Source organism: Arachis ipaensis, chromosome B03, assembly GCF_000816755.2.
Source record: "Arachis ipaensis cultivar K30076 chromosome B03, Araip1.1, whole genome shotgun sequence".
Classification (NCBI taxonomy): Eukaryota; Viridiplantae; Streptophyta; class Magnoliopsida; order Fabales; family Fabaceae; genus Arachis; species Arachis ipaensis.
Window position 1 is genome coordinate 121,845,847 of NC_029787.2, and position 17,534 is coordinate 121,863,380.

The following is a 17,534-nucleotide window of genomic DNA, read 5'->3' on the forward strand; positions in this document are numbered from 1 at the left end:
GGGACACAAATAGAACGATTTAAACGTTAGGGACACAAATAGAATTTACCCCAATGTTAAAAACAAAAACGATACTTTACTCTATAAAAAAAATTAGCCTTCGAGTTATTTCTCTCCCGAAAGATCGGCTTAGATCACCAAAATGACTTATTATTGACACAGATTTTTTCCCCAAAGCTGAAAAAGAAAAATGCTTCAGGTTAAGTCAATTTTCTGTCATTTGGCAGAAAATTATATTACAATGATAGACATCTTGTACTGAACGCTACACTAGAATGGTGAATTTTTTTCATTTAATGCCATTTGTACATATATCATGCCGTGCCACATATTTAAATTTTCTTTTTTAATTACGTAATCTACAAATAAAATAAAATGAAAATGTTACAATTTGTCAAGGCTTTTCTTTCTGATTTCCAAACGCTACTTTTCCACAAGACAGAGGCTCAGTAAAGTGCTCCCGGTTACGGGAGAGAGAACAGAGAAGCAGAAGCAGAGGCGATTCGCCCAACGCAGACGCTGAACCCGCGAATTCTGAAAACCGCGACGCCAAAATACTTCCGAAAGTTGAAGAGAGCCAGTGCTGTGACTTCGACTGAGGTTTTTTTCTGCTTTTCCCTTCTCTTCACTGTTGCTCCTCTTTGCATCGAATGCTACGTTGCGGTTTCTCTCTCTCTCTCTGTTCCTATGTTTCTATGTATAGTTTAGAGTTGGAGCTGTGCTTCTTTCTGCAGCTGAAACCTCCAATAACTAACTTCGATTGTTGCTATGATTTCACTTTAGTTTGTAATTGATGTCTGAATTCTAGGATTTTACTCAATGAAGAAGAAGAAACAATGCTGGATGGATCAGATCTAAATCTACCTGTGAATTTTTTAAATTTGGTGTTGTTGAAGTAGTATGTTTGCCTTTGCGTGCTTAGCTTGTGGATGATGTTTTGGTGAATTGAATCTGGAATATTGTCACGCTGTGTTTTGTTCCGTTTGATGCTTTATTTAGTTTGTTGAAATCCCGATCTCGTAATGTATGTTGTCTTTTGGGACTTAAAAGAGTGAAATTTTTTCGGTTTTGGTTGGTAGTTTTATTTTTTGAATCTGTACCAGATCCTTGGGCTGTACGGAAGGATATAGTGAGGATGGGCCGTCTGAAGCTGCAGGCTGGTATCAACGCGATAGAAGAGGAGGAACCTGAGGATTGTGATGCTACCTGTCCAAACAAGACAACTTTATCATGCATGATCAATTCTGAAATTGGCGCCGTGTTGGCAGTTATGCGGAGAAATGTAAGATGGGGGAGCAGTTATATGTCCGGCGATGATCAGATGGAGCACTCTCTCATTCAGTCTTTGAAGGCGTTAAGGAGACAAATCTTTTCATGGCACCATCAGTGGCACGCTATCAACCCGACTTTGTATCTCCAACCGTTTTTAGACGTGATTCGATCCGATGAGACAGGTGCACCAATTACTGGGGTTGCCTTGTCATCTGTTTACAAGATCTTAACATTGGATGTGATTGATCAAAATACAGTCAATGTTGAGGATGCTATGCACTTGGTGGTTGATGCTGTCACTAGCTGCAGATTTGAGGTGACTGATCCTTCATCAGAAGAAGTCGTCTTAATGAAGATACTGCAAGTTCTCCTAGCTTGTATGAAAAGTAAAGCATCTGTAATGCTGAGTAACCAACATGTTTGCACCATTGTGAATACTTGTTTTCGTATAGTTCATCAAGCGGGAACTAAGGGCGAGTTGTTGCAGCGGATAGCAAGGCACACAATGCATGAACTTGTGAGGTGTATTTTTTCTCATCTTCAAGATGTTGACAACACAGACCATGCGTTGGTTAATGGAAGCTCTAATTTGAAACAGGAGGTATAAGATTCACTTTACCTTACTTGAAGGTTACATATTTTTTACTCTACTGATTATTGTTCTAGCTACTAAGGAAATAAATAATAGAAAAGGGAAATTTTTATCTGTGTGTTGGGGAGTGGGGGGTCAAGAGAGAAATAAACAATGATTTCCTATTATGCAAGAGTTAATGTTATGCTATCAGTTAGTTTTCTTTCCCAGTGTTTTCATAGCTCTAGGAACGTTTTACTTGTCTGCTCTGAATCATGGACACTTCCAATCACCTGTCTTACCATGTCAAGTTCATACATGGTACTGGTGTTTGTTGGATATACACGGATACTTATGGGTCTAACATTATATTAAGATGATACTACCTAAATACTAATTTGAACCTTATGATGTTTTGACTACTTTATTTTTTATTATTTTATATTTTTATATAGTATATCTGTACTTACCTATGCTTTATTTTATTTTATTTTGCCCAAAATTTTGTAACCCATACCCACATCAATATGTATCCATAACCGGCACTACTACTATACTTGTATGTGTGCTACATAGCTTGTCTTTTCTTTGGTTAGAATATTGCTAACGGAAATTACAATATCAATGATGTTAAATCATAATAAATTGTGTAGCATTTTCCTTGAGTGTCATAAGCCATTAGTAAAATTTGACCTGCTGGTTATAATTAAATCATAGGTATTTTGTGCATCCTAAGATGAACGTCACAGATCTGCCTTTCCTTTGTCTTTCCATCCCACCAATAATAGTATATGTATATTCTGATTGTGTAGTTGGTATGGAGAAAACTTGCATCTTTGAAAGTAGTTGGTAGTAATAATAATAATGATAATGAGATAGGATTAGTTCTGGATAGATAGAGAAATAGATCCAAAGTACCGCATGTATTCAATGTGTACTGGATGAGCACACTTCAAGGATGAGAAAGAAGATACAAAAACAGAGGGTATTCATGATACCCTCAATTTTCCCCTACTACTTCTATAACTAATGTTTCATCTTATTTCTCATATCTATATCCTACTGTGCTCCTTTCTGTTATAACTTAACTTATTCCCTTCCTACACTCTATACAGAAGAGGCACAATTGTGACTGACCCATTTTCTTACATAGTCACATTTTCAAATATTCAAAGGGAATCTGTTAATTGTTATACTAAAAAAGAACATTTTTGGGTTGTCAATTGATATTTATGACGTCTCATTTGTTGTTGTTCATTATTTGTTTCAGACTGGGGGCCTTAATAATGAATATGCTTTTGGAAGTAGACAATTGGAGAATGGGAGCCTCAGCTCTGAATATGATAATCAGACATTGCCCACAAACTATGCTCCCAGCGCTGCAAGTGTTGCTACAGGAACTCGGATGGACGAAAACACAGCAATTGCTATTAGTGGCAAGGATGGTGTACCATATGACATGCATCTCATGACTGAACCATATGGTGTTCCTTGCATGGTGGAAATATTTCACTTTTTGTGTTCTTTGCTGAATGTTGTCGAACATATGGGAGTTGGTCCAAGATCAAACACTATTGCGTTTGATGAGGATGTGCCTCTCTTTGCCCTAACTTTAATTAATTCTGCTATAGAACTTGGAGGGCCTTCTATTCGCTGTCACCCAAGGTTGCTTGGCTTAATTCAGGATGAATTGTTTCGCAATTTGATGCAATTTGGGTTGTCAATGAGCCCCCTTATACTTTCAATGGTTTGTAGCGTTGTGCTCAATCTGTATAATCACCTTCGGACTGAACTCAAATTACAGCTAGAAGCATTCTTTTCTTGTGTAATTTTGAGGCTTGCTCAGGGCAGATATGGGGCTTCATACCAGCAGCAGGAGGTAGCCATGGAGGCCCTTGTTGACTTCTGCAGGCAAAAGACTTTTATGGTAGACATGTATGCTAACTTTGACTGTGACATTACTTGTAGTAATGTCTTTGAAGACCTTGCTAATTTGTTGTCAAAAAGTGCATTTCCTGTGAATTGTCCATTGTCTGCCATGCATATTCTTGCTTTGGATGGTCTTATTGCTGTTATACAGGGAATGGCTGAGAGAATTGACAATGGATCTGTAAGCTCAGAATATTCCCCAGTGAATCTTGAAGAGTACAATGCATTCTGGATGGTCAAATGTGAGAACTATGGCGACCCAAATCATTGGGTTCCTTTTGTCCGCCGAAGAAAGTACATAAAGAGAAGGTTGATGATTGGAGCTGACCACTTTAATCGTGATCCTAAGAAAGGTCTAGAATTTCTCCAAGGAACACATCTTTTGCCTGACAAACTTGATCCCCAAAGTGTTGCCTGCTTTTTCCGATACACTGCTGGGTTGGATAAGAATCTTGTTGGTGATTTTCTAGGAAATCATGATGAATTCTGTGTTCAGGTTCTTCATGAATTTGCAGGAACATTTGATTTTCAAGACATGAACTTAGACACTGCACTGCGTCTATTTTTGGAGACTTTCAGACTGCCGGGAGAATCACAGAAGATTCATAGGGTACTTGAAGCTTTCTCTGAGAGATATTATGAGCAGTCACCACATATCCTAGCTAACAAGGATGCTGCTCTTGTGTTATCATACTCAATGATAATGCTGAATACAGATCAGCACAATGTGCAAGTTAAAAAGAAGATGACTGAAGAGGATTTTATCAGGAATAACAGGCATATTAATGGTGGCAATGATCTACCTCGAGAATTCTTGTCAGAGATTTACCATTCAATTTGTAAGAATGAAATCCGCACTACCCCTGAGCAAGGCGTTGGGTTTCCCGAAATGACACCTAGTCGATGGATTGATCTAATGCACAAGTCCAAAAAAACTGCTCCATTTATTGTATCTGATACCAAGGCTTACCTTGATCATGATATGTTTGCCATAATGTCAGGTCCAACAATTGCTGCCATCTCTGTGGTATTTGATCATGCTGAGCATGAGGAAGTATACCAAACATGTACAGATGGATTCTTAGCTGTTGCTAAGATCTCAGCTTGCCACCATCTTGAAGATGTTCTAGATGATCTGGTAGTGTCCCTCTGCAAGTTCACTACACTTTTGAACCCTTCATCAGTTGAGGAACCCGTCCTTGCCTTTGGAGATGACATGAAAGCAAGAATGGCAACTGTGACTGTATTCACTATTGCAAATAGGTATGGTGATTACATACGCACAGGTTGGCGAAATATTCTTGATTGCATCTTAAGACTGCACAAGCTTGGTCTTCTTCCTGCCCGTGTTGCCAGTGATGCAGCTGACGAGTCTGAGCTCTCTAGTGAAACTGTGCATGGAAAGCCTGTCACTAATTCTTTATCCTCGGCTCACATGCCATCTATTGGCACTCCAAGGAGATCTTCAGGATTGATGGGGAGATTTAGTCAACTCTTATCTCTTGATACTGAAGAGCCAAGATCCCAACCTACTGAACAACAACTTGCTGCTCACCAGCGCACCCTCCAGACAATACAGAAGTGTCACATTGACAGCATCTTCACCGAGAGTAAATTTCTACAAGCTGAATCACTTTTGCAACTTGCAAGAGCACTCATTTGGGCTGCAGGGCGACCTCAGAAGGGGAACAGCACACCCGAGGATGAAGATACAGCAGTCTTCTGCCTTGAGTTGCTGATTGCAATCACTTTGAACAACAGGGACAGGATAGGAATTCTTTGGCAGGGTGTGTATGAGCACATATCCAATATTGTTCAGTCAACTGTAATGCCCTGTGCCTTGGTAGAGAAGGCTGTTTTTGGACTCCTACGAATTTGCCAGCGGTTGCTTCCATATAAAGAAAACATTGCTGATGAACTTCTGAGGTCACTGCAACTTGTCTTGAAGCTTGATGCCCGAGTTGGTGATGCATACTGTGAACAGATTACTCAGGAAGTTAGTCGCCTTGTGAAGGCAAATGCTACTCATATAAGATCTCAATTAGGATGGCGTACAATTACATTACTCCTTACCAACACATCTAGTCACATAGAAGCATCTGAGGCTGGATTTGATGCACTACTGTTCATAATGGCTGATGGTGCTCACTTGCTTCCTGCTAACTATGCTTTCTGTTTAGACACTGCAAGGCGGTTTGCTGAGTCTCGTGTTGGACAAGCAGAGCGATCTATACGGGCATTAGATGTCATGGCTGGGTCTGTCAATTGCTTGGCTCGGTGGACTAGTGAAGCTAAGGAAGCACAAGATGAGGAACAAGCAGCTAAGATGTTGCAGGAGTTTGGAGAGATGTGGTTGAGACTTGTACAGGGTCTAAGGAAGGTGTGTTTAGACCAGAGAGAGGACGTTAGAAATCATGCTTTATTATGTTTGCAGAATTGCTTGACAGGAGCCGATGGCATTTATGTCCCTCATGGTCGTGTGTTGCAATGTTTTGATATTGTGATCTTCACCTTACTTGATGACCTGCTTGAGATTGCGCAGGGACACTCTCAGAAGGAGTACCGCAACATGGAAGGCACCCTTATCCTTGCAATGAAATTTTTGTCCAAAGTTTTTCTTCAATTACTCCCAGACTTATCACAATTGTCAACTTTCTGCAAGCTATGGTTAGGTGTGCTTAGCAGAATGGAAAAATATATGAAGGTAAAGATTAGGGGGAAAAGAAGCGAGAAGCTTCAAGAGACAGTACCTGAACTGCTTAAAAACTCCTTGCTTGTCATGAAGATGAAAGGTATTCTGGTGCAGAGGAGTGCCCTGGGTGGGGATAGTCTTTGGGAACTAACGTGGCTGCATGTGAACAATATTTCACCGTCATTGCAGCTTGAGGTGTTTCCCGAGCAGGATTCCGACCATTTGCAGAAGAAACAGGGTGAAGCAGTTGGAGGTTTGGTGCCTGATGAAATGGGTTCTGTTCCTTCAAGTGAAACAGAAAGCCTTGAAGATGCTGGTGTTGCTGGTTAACTTTATCTACAATGTTGTGGCAACCTGAACAATTTTTTGCAGTTCATAGTGGCACACATCCACATTGAATTTTGTTATGCTATTGATAGATGCACGAGTTTTACATGAGGTGAAATGAATGGCTTTCTCAGTTGAAGTCACAGCAAGTAGATATGGTTAAATCTGATTTTTCATCTGTCAATTGGCACCTTATTGTTGTTGAAACTTAGTTGAAAAATATATTGTAGCTTGAGATAGATTTCTACCTTTACACCCGACCAAGGAGCTGCCTGAGGGATAGTTAGCCCCAAATCTCCAAAATTATTTTTTGTACAGAACTTTTGATTCTCTCTACAGTCTACACCATGCATTTCAGTTGGTATGATAAAAACTACTACTCAACTTTCTTGCCATGATATCTCTATCTCTCCATGTATGATAAATCCTGACACATTAATGCAAGGCCTTCGGAATATTATGGTTTAGTTTGTGCCTTCGTGATACATTTACCTCTGTCTTGCTTAATGGCTTTTTACCCCGAGATCAAAATTAGTAGTAGACCTTATGAATGTTAAGATGTTAGAATGACATTCTCCGTCTTCCCTTTGAGAAGAACTTGTTCCTTGTAATTGGATGTAATCAACAGACGGTGAAAAGTGTCATTCATGGTTTCTCGTATATTGATCAGCATCTAAATTTTGGTCAAGTTCATTATATTTTGTACTTGAAATAGTTTGGAATGGACGGGTTCTACCGATTACTTCCAACTTTATTCTAGGATTCCAATTTGCTCACTCGTCATGTTTCATTTTCAAGTGAAATTCAGAATTCATGATATTACAGCAAAAGTAAGTGAAATCTATTCTTTTTTTGGGGTTGTCTGCTAAGTGTTAACTCTCACTGGAGAATGTTACAGCCTTTTTAGCGGACGAGTATTACCTTAAAAACACTATTTTTATCAGATGAGGCGAAAGTTTCTTTAATAAAAAATTGGGGGATATATCTTATATTTTGGTATTTGTGGCCAATAGATACAGGTGAAAATTTAGAGTGAAGAAATGATATGAATATGTTGGCAACTATGTATGTACACAGGTGGAGCTGTTACTGGCCAAATCTTTAGTAAAATCTTCTAACTAAAGCAACTGTTCCCTAAATAGTAACTGTTTCATGAGGTCTGCACTTTCTAATCCTAATGTTCAATCTGCCTTCCTGTATGCTTCCTCCATCCATGATTTGGCAGCATTGCCTACGCCGTGCCTGTTGCAGTATATAGCCAAATCAAATTATCAGTTTCAAATCCATCTTTAAACTCAAACAAACACATTTTTAATTCTATTGATTCATGGTTTTGTTTGAGACTTGAAAGACAAAGAAAGGGACAGAGAGAGAGACATACATCCTTCCAATATTCTGGGTCCATCTTCAAGGCAGAAACTAGAATGCTCGTCACTTCCATGGTGTTATCTTCGCCGTTGCACTTCTCTCCTTCCTCAGGTACAAATCTCTTATAGACTGTGAGAGTTCCACTTGTGCCTACACTACTAACATGGTCTAGAAAGAATACTGCAGGGTTCTGGCATGGATCAGGGCTCATAGGTCTAGTATTGAATGTGAAAGGACCATCACCCCAACTCCTCCATGTCTTGAATGTCTGCAGCGGCATCCTCAAATCCGCAGCTGATAACATTGTTCTGTAGATTTGTATTGTGTAACCCCATGAGATGGATATGGACCATTTGCGGTTATGATCATAGCAGAGACTCTGCTGCACTATTCTAGCAGGGTCAAGTTGGTATGCTGCCATAAGCATTTTCAGTGCATCCATTCGAGTATGTTTGGGAATCACAGGCTTCAATTCATCAAGGTGATGAAGTGTTACAAGCGGTGCCATGGGATGAGCTGCTAGAAGACCATATGCATCTCCTCTTATATCAAGCTAAAAGAAGATGGCAGAGAAAATAAAGAAAAACAGTAAATTTCTTTCCAAGTAATTAGAAATGAGTCTCATTAGATAAATGGTTGAAACTTAATATACCTGGTGGAATCCACCTTCCCTTGTAAGAGGCACTCCAACTTCATGAACACAAGCCCAAACCCTCTGATCAGAACCATAGAAATAGAAATATCTTTGGAGACAACCATCCATCATTCTAGCAAGTTGAGCTGCTAATGCATAACTAATTGCAAATCCACCACCACCAAAAGCCATGTCATAAGAATGCATCACATCTTGCTCCACACTCTCAGAATTCCCACCAATGTAATACATCTCATTGTGATCATATTTCTTCAGAACAGTGACCAAGTTCTTGGTAAAGAACACAGTGTCATCATCTCCCATCACAAACCACCTCACATTTGGCAAACCAAGTTTGAAGCTCTCGTAAACTATCCGAGCTATCCGAACCGCGGATGGCGAGTGCAAGGTCCTGAACTGTGTCCATCCCTGTGAGATTTGATATGGGATTTTTAGCCCTTCAGGGTCTGAGATAGCAGGCTTCTCGTCCAGCCAAGCGAAACCTCGAGTAGTGTTAGGATCCCACCAGAGCTTACTGTAATCGCTGCGAGTGCGCCACGTTGTAGCCGAGCCACCAATGCCAAATAGAATGTGTGAAATGTTTGTTGGTCCACAATCACTGACTGAAGCATTCTGTAAGACACGTATATGCTCCGGTAGTGGAAACCGCCGGTATTGTTTGGAGAATGCTGAGTGTACGGCAAGTGAAATGGATGCAACAAGGCACACCACTATGCCAATCTTTATAAAGTTCACAACAATATCACCAAGTCTTTCAGGGATAACAAAGAATCTAGGCTTTTTAGAAGTGTCAAAATAAGGTTCCAAGCGAGCCTGACTCATCTTCTTATCCCTGATACATTCAAAATATGCAGGAAAGTAAGCATTTGTTAAAAGAAGGGTAATCACACTGAACTCCTTCTAAGATTAGATAATACTTTTACAAATATGTACTTACACTAACCTCTCTTAAAAGTTATATCAACTTATCAGAAGAGCTCAGTGTAATTTCTTCTGAAGGAAATGATGGGTGCTTTTAATGAATGAAAGTGATCATAAGAACCAATTTCATTACATTACTGCTAACGTGCTAAGGATGCTTTAAGTCTTGAATGCTGTTCTATGATCTTTGCTTATCTAAAATATTCAAGCAATTTGCTGTAAGAATTTTAATTGATTGATGAATGCACCTTGAAGGCCACAAAAGTTAAAGATGTAACCCCAGAATGAACCAGGGTTCCCAAAGAAGTATCCAGAAAGGACAGTTCTGAACCTGAAATACAAGTTGTAAGCCTAAAATTAGTTTAATATGGCAAAACCATTTTTAGTATTCGGATAACAGAAGACACAACATGAAAAATCATAGTTTCTTTTCCATTGCAATTTAGCTGTTTGATAGATTTGTTAGACAAATTAATACGAAAATAGGACATTCTCAAAATAGGATATTCTCACAAGTTTACTTAAGAAAAGGAAAATGGATCATGTAACCTGAAATGTATAAATCTTTTCAATAGTTTTTTTTTTTTTTTCTGACCAGATTTACCTCTAAAAAATGATATGGATTTATATATCTCATGCCACAAAATCAAATCAAATAAAAAATGAATTGGACTCAAAGACAAAGTGAGAGAATCAGAATGTAAAAAATAAACTAAAAATAAGGCATGAAAAGATTAAGGGGTTTTCCCTATAAATAATTTATTTATGGTTTTGGTCTTAGAATTTTTCTTGAAATCTTGGCCTAAAAAATTTATTAAAATATTAGTTAGGTATTTTTCATCAATTAAGGAAACTAACATTTTTTTAACAAGTAACAATAAATCAACAAAAATTCAAACAAAATTTGTTTTCAACTAATAAGAGTGAGAGGAGACAGAGAGATGAAGAGAGAAAATAACAAAAGTTGACTGCATATTAATCGGAAATCGATTTTTTTCCATTTTTTTTAAAAAAAAAGAAAAGATCCTCAAAATATTTTTTAAAATATAGATCAAAATCAGAGAAGATCTAGAAGAGTTAATGAAGGCTGCAGAATACTACTGCAAACACCATAAGTCCATAACCAAATGAAACGTGTTTCTTCAAAACTCGACAAAAATTTCAAACAGGATTTCCATTTCCATAGCAACTTGATCAAGCTTTATTGGATTATCACGTTACATAATCACGAAATTAGCTCAAACAGCACCATAAAGCTCATCCAATTCTTTTTAAACCAAAAAAAAATCGGTAAATTTAAGATTGTTATAACTGAATAAATGATATTATCCCCTAACATTAAACACAAAGAATAGACCTTGGAAAGAGAGAGATATGCGAATTAATATTATCATATCCTACAATTAAAAGAGAGACAATCAACAAAATTCTTTGAAATCAGTGTCTCAGTGTCTCACATCGTACCTCGATTTAACCATCCAACTCTCTCTATTCTCTCTTTGTATATAGAAGAAGACAAGTTATGATCTTTCCAACTTCAACCTGTTATGGCTCTTAAACCCTGCAATGCAACAGAGGAACATGATCAAAGAAAAGCAAAAGTTCCACCCCAAGAATAAATGAAAACAAAGGCAAAAACTTTGACGTTAAAAGATGAAGATGATGATGACCCTGACCCAGATGAGGAATTAGCTAAGAACACGTTGAAGAATTATAATTATAATGAAAAAGAAACCGTGAAGTAAAAAAAAAAAAAACTAGTGCACATAGATTTTAGGCATACCCCATTAGAAGAAATGGGGTGTTTCCTCGTTACAATGAAAAATCGCTTCTTCTTCTTCTTCTTCTTTTAATTTCTTTTGCTGTAGGATCCTCTCACTGGTCCTGTGGTCACCCTTCAATGATTTTTGGTTTTTTCACATTTAATACATAAAAAAGAGGAGTTTGAGGGGGGGTAAGGTCCATAGTGGCAGGAAAAAATGGCACCGCATAAACTATCTAGTATGTGGTGTGGAATATCACATTTCATGTGCAATGATTCCATTCCATGCATCATCATGCATTTAAAATTTTCCCATCATAGTTTTCACTGTTCATACCATATATTAGATTTCCTAAATTTTCAAAAACAATGAGATCTTTTTATTTGAAAAGGTTATTCTTTTTTTTTTTCCCTTTTGTTTTTGAGTCTATTACTCTGCTTTATTTTTCGGAATATATCTCTTTTATGAGAAAAGTTAATTATTCTATTTCCACCACCGCTGAATAATATACATGGTACATATTCTATATCTTATAGATAAGGATAAAAAAAAATTAAAAAAAAAAGAAGAAGAAGATAATTTATTTAGGATCATTGGTGATAAGCATGTCCAAATGTCATTTAGAATAAGGCCATTTAACCTATCTGTTTATCCATCAATATCATCCAAGAGTGACAAATACTGCATGTAAATTGCAAAAATGAAAATGCGTTGGTTGTAAATTTTTTTTTTTTTTAAGTTTGAGAAAAATAGCGATCGTCCTTGCGATTATACCACCTATGCTATGTCATTATTCAAAGCTAACATACCTGTTGAAATAATTACTCCTATTTACTTATTAGCATCAAAATTAGGAGTTGAAAATGCATGTCAAATTCAATTAGCATTTGAATTTTGAAACACTCAATTGATGCACTGAGATTGGATTCGTGTTCAATTATTAATATTTAATACTGTTAATTAAAAACGTGGAGTGTTAGGGATCAACAATTTTTGTGTTTTGTAACCATTAATTAACTTTAAATAATATTTTTAATAATGTAAAATTATATCTAATAATAAAAGATCACTCACTTTTTTTTATAATTAAATATTAACCACAAAACACAAAAATTATTGATCCCAAGACTTTTTCTAATTAAATACGTATCCATAGTTGTTTAGTGTACCATAAAATAAGGTGGGAAGGTCAACAAAAGGTTGAAGGAAGTGGGACCAAAAGCTTACCTAGTGTGGTGAGAGTGAGACTCGGCGAAGGTTTATTGGTCACTCACCATTGTGTCATTCCTACCTATGATGCATGGACACTGATACGGACACGGAACACGACACGATACGGGACACGCTGACACGTAAATTTTAAAATTTTACATAATACGGAGACACGCATATATATAAAATATAAAGTATTTTTTAGATAAATTGTAATGATATTTTGATATTTTATTGATATTAAAATATAAATTAAAATTTTTAATTATTTTTAATGTTTTATTTTAATTATATCAAGTATTTAAAATATTTTTTGTTTTAATAAATAATAATATATACTATATCTAAATTTATTTTAAAAATATATGTTAAGAATAAGACTGGACACGCAAACACGTAATGGTATTTAGGTGTGTCCAGGCGTGTCCGGAGAAGAATTTTTTATTTTTTATTAAGACACGGTTGGACACAGCAGACACGCGTGTCGGACGAGTGTCGATGAGTGTCGTGTCCAAAATGTGTCCGACACGCGGTCACGATAACTCAGTGAAGTGTCCGTGCTTCATAGTTCCTACTTATCTTTATCAAAATCTTAAAAAATGTTTAGACGAGAGACAGAGATTGAGTGATTAAAATTAAGAGATAGAAATTAAAAGATAGATATTAAAATAAATTTTAATATTATATTTAATATAAAAATATATAGAATTGAGTTATATCTCATTATCTTATTTAATTTAAAATAAAAATAGAGTTTGAAATAGTTGAAATTACAATAATATCCTTAAATTTAAAATGCAACTCTAATTCAAATTTTATTTTAATTTTTCAGCAATTTTTAGTCCACTTTTTCTTCTCTCCTGAAATTTTAACCGAGAAGGGAAGGAATTCTCTCATCTTTTCCACCACCGGCAGCACCGCTAACGATACCAAACGAGCAAGGCGCGTTTGCAAGTCTCCAACGCTTCACAATTGCACTGCCAGGTACTTCTTGAGAGCCGTGTTGTTGCTATCGTTCGCGCGTCTCTGGATTACGTCGCCGCCGTTTCTTGCCGCTCTGCGTCTATCTCGGAGCTAACCTAGGTGGAACAGAACGATAAAGTATGGATATGACATCAAACTATAGTAAGCAAGATGGAACAAAACAACAACAAAAAATGAATAAAATCAAGAAAAAAAATTGGCTATAACTAACATAGGTCACAAAAGATATGACGACGACAAAGTGGTGGTTGACCTGGTGACAGCAACAGGGCTGGGGCTGCAGTTAGGTTCCTCGATCATTATCTTGCGTAGGAAAATATGAGGAGATGAGAATATAAGGGCTACAAAGATGAACTTCGACAACGATTCACCTACCTCGCGGTGGTTACGGCGGCGATGGCGAGATGGCTGTACTGGCACTGGCGATACAGAGACTGCAGCTGGAGGTCTTTGAAGAAGGAACGAGAAGATGAAAGAGTGGGGCTGCGAAGAATGAAGTCCTAATTTAATTTACATAAAGGATAAAATTGGAATTAATTAATTGGAATAGAATATTTTAGGTATAAAATATTATTAAAGTTTCAGTGTCTCCATTTTTTTGAAGTACTAAAATATTGGAATTTTAGTAATGGAGACTGAAATGTTAGTACCAGTTTTTGTACTAATAAATATAATACTCAGTCTCAATCTTTTCGTCTTCGTTTCAATACATCAAAACAAACACTTGTTTTTTTTTTCTAAACAAAAATTTGTTTGATATATATGAAAACCAATAGGTAAAAACTCAAGTATAGTCTACTTTACGTGAAATTGATAGCTAGAGTCGTTAGATGAAAATTTAGTCAAATCATTTTTATCAACTTTACGTAAAGTCGACTACACCTGAGTTTCTACCAAACCAATATTAGGGAGTTAACTTTGTTGAGATTATTTTGTTCAATTTAAATTTAAATTTTTAATTTTTAATCTTTTTAGAAAATACGTTTTTAGAATTACAAAATAATTAAGTAAATATTGATTTTCTATAATTGTCTAAATTATATGACATCTTTCACACTAATAAAAACTGTACCAATTGGTAATGTTAGTTTCGGAGGGAGGAGGGAGTAACAGTAAAGATAGTTGGAAAGGACAAAAGAAAGAAAAACCAATAGGAATGAGGCATGAGGCAGAAGAACATGAAGTCATGAACACCCCAAACACAACGTACAAATGGGCTCCATTCACTTTTATAATACGCAGTACTAGGTGACACTTGGCGCCATCACGCGCATCTCTTTTATTTTCTTAAATATTTTACTTTTGCTCACTTTCCTCATACCATAGTCGGAGGTAATTAAAAATAATTTAATTTTAATATTATATAATAATTTTAATTTATACGTGTATTTAATTATATATTATAAAAATAATTATTTTTTATATTAAATTTCTAATTTGGAAAATTTTATATTAAAAAGCTAAAGAGTTTAAATTTTAATGAATTTACTATCTTAAAATTTTCCAATATCTTATTATGATTAATATCAACAAGTATGGATAAAATCCTTGAAATTTTAATTATTTTCTATTGGTGCTTTTGCAGGAATGTTATCAAATATTCCCGTGTCTTTAACAATCCTTTTTTTTTGGTTCGCAATGAAGTTCAAAAAAATGTTTAGGGTAAATAATATAAATAAACCAAATGACATCTAATAGTATACTAATGTCTTAAAATAAAATAGTTTTTTTTGTATAAAAATAGGGAGATTTAAACCCGTAACCTCTAAACGAGTATGGAGAGACTATGTCATTTAACCTATAATTTGTTGGCAAAATAAAATAGCTTTATTCGATTTAATTAGATTTGATTTATATTTTTTAGTAATAAATCGAATAAACTATATTCGATTTATTATTGAACAACATATATATAGTAAATCGAATCAGCTTTATTCGATTTACTACTTATACAGAGTATCAATATTTACTATTTTTAAGTTAATTTATATTAAATTTAAAATATAAATGACAATAACGAAATATCCCATATTTGGATTCAAATAAAATATCAAAAAAATTAAAACGAATAAAAATAGAAATTCAACTTTTGTGTTCTAGTTCAAATTCCAAAAAGTCTACATTTTTATAAACTTATGAATTTAAAATGGAACAATAAACGATTTCTAAACATTTATTAAAAATTATTATTTGACTCATTAGCATCTAAAGAATCATTATGGAGACTTTTAATGTTAAAAAAGTTAATATAAAGTATAGCCCTCCAAAGTGGTATAAGGGTTAATAACAGATAGTTATACTTTATATAAAAAGACTAACTATATTTATATAATATGTAATTTGAAAAATAATATATTTAAAATTTTAATTACATATTATATAAATATAGTTAGTTATTTTATATAAAATATAATTATTTGTTATTTTTGACTTTGAAAATTTTAAATTTTAGTTTCTATGCCATCTTAGAGGGTTATACTTTATATTAATTTTTTTAACATCAAGTCTCGGTAATAATTTTTAGATGCTAATGAGTCAAATGATGATTTTTAATTAATTTTTAAAAATCGTTTATTGTTTCGTTTTAAATTCATAAGTTTATAGAAATCTAAATTTTCTAGAATTTAAACTAAACCACAAAAGTTGAATTTCTATTTTTATTCGTTTTAATTTTTTTATATTTTATTTAAATCCAAATGGGAGGTATTTTTTTATTGATATTTATGTTTTAAAGTTAAATTAAGTTGATTCGATTTATTACTGGTGCAATATATAAATGCTAAATTGATTACAAAATAGCTATGCATGTCTCAAGATGCTGCCTGCCCCTGGTGACCTCATAGTAATAAAACAGCTATGCATGTGCTTCGTGATTGTCATTCTGCTAGAGAAATCTGGCGTTTATTGCAGCTCCAAATTTGCCTAAGAGATTTTTTCAATCTTAACCAAATGGATTGGCTTATTCGAAATTTATCTAATCCTGGTGACTGGCCTGTTCGATTTAGAGTGACTCTATCATCTTTGTGATATTCTAGAAACAAACATGTGTTTAAAAGGAAGAGTTCAAACTCTCATGGAGTGGCTGTGTCTATTAATAGTAGGAGTTATGAATTTGGTCTAGTGACGAAGACTAGCATTACTCCAAAGAAGTCCAATGCTAATGATGATCTGATTCGATGGTATCCTCTGAATGAAAGGTTTGTAAAAATTAACGTGGATGATTCTTTTTTCAATCAAACAGGGAGTACAAGTTGTGCAAATATTGTCTGTAATCATTTGGATAAGTTTGTCACAGATTTTTCTTGTAATTTAGGAGGATGTTCGATTATGCAAGATGAATTATGGGGAATAACTAAAGATCTCCAGATTGCTACCGCAAATGAATTTTATCATGTGATTATTGAATCGGATTTCGAGATGACCATTAACTTCGTTAGAAATGGTTGCCCAACCTAACATCTGTGTGCAACTCTCCTCGAAGACATTATTATTCTTGTGAAAAGAATCTCTCAGATGCGTTAGAATTACATTCTTCGATAAGCAAATTTGGTGGCAGATATTTTGGTCAAGAAAGGACAAAAACTTTCTTATGGGCTTCATGTTTTTTATGCTCCCCACTAGCTACAATTCAAGCTCTCTCCTCAGATGTCATGGGTATCCTCAGATTGAGAGGTAGATAGTAATGCTCTTTTGTATTTTTAGATTGCTGTTTGTTTTTTTCTGTCGGGGTCTTTGACCCTCTTTCTATACAAAAAAAAATCGAATTCAATTTATTCGATTTACTACTAAAAAGTATAAATCAAATTTAATTAATTCGATTTATATAAAATCATTCGGGAC

At 35.2% G+C, this 17,534-nt stretch overlaps 2 protein-coding genes across 4 annotated transcripts; one reads left to right on the forward strand and one right to left on the reverse strand.

The window, feature by feature from the left end:
- On the forward strand, nt 368-7,479 carry LOC107631290 (ARF guanine-nucleotide exchange factor GNOM-like). Its single transcript, XM_016334691.2, has 3 exons — nt 368-600; nt 1,104-1,873; nt 3,114-7,479. Exons 2-3 carry the CDS (start codon nt 1,136-1,138, stop codon nt 6,792-6,794), a joined length of 4,419 nt encoding a protein of 1,472 aa, XP_016190177.1. The 5' UTR covers nt 368-600; nt 1,104-1,135; the 3' UTR covers nt 6,795-7,479.
- On the reverse strand, nt 7,740-11,881 carry LOC107631289. Of its 3 annotated transcripts, none has more exons than XM_016334688.2 (5): nt 11,519-11,881; nt 11,200-11,296; nt 8,812-9,646; nt 8,173-8,712; nt 7,740-8,033 (listed from the first exon to the last, which is right to left on the reverse strand). In XM_016334688.2, the coding sequence occupies exons 2-5, from the start codon at nt 11,211-11,213 to the stop codon at nt 7,926-7,928; spliced, it is 1,497 nt and encodes a 498-aa protein (XP_016190174.1). In that variant the 5' UTR covers nt 11,214-11,296; nt 11,519-11,881; the 3' UTR covers nt 7,740-7,925. The 3 variants fall into 3 exon arrangements, with proteins under 3 accessions (XP_016190174.1, XP_020975189.1, XP_020975188.1); XM_021119530.1 differs by lacking the exon at nt 11,519-11,881 and adding an exon at nt 9,984-10,066; XM_021119529.1 differs by lacking the exon at nt 11,519-11,881 and adding an exon at nt 9,758-10,066.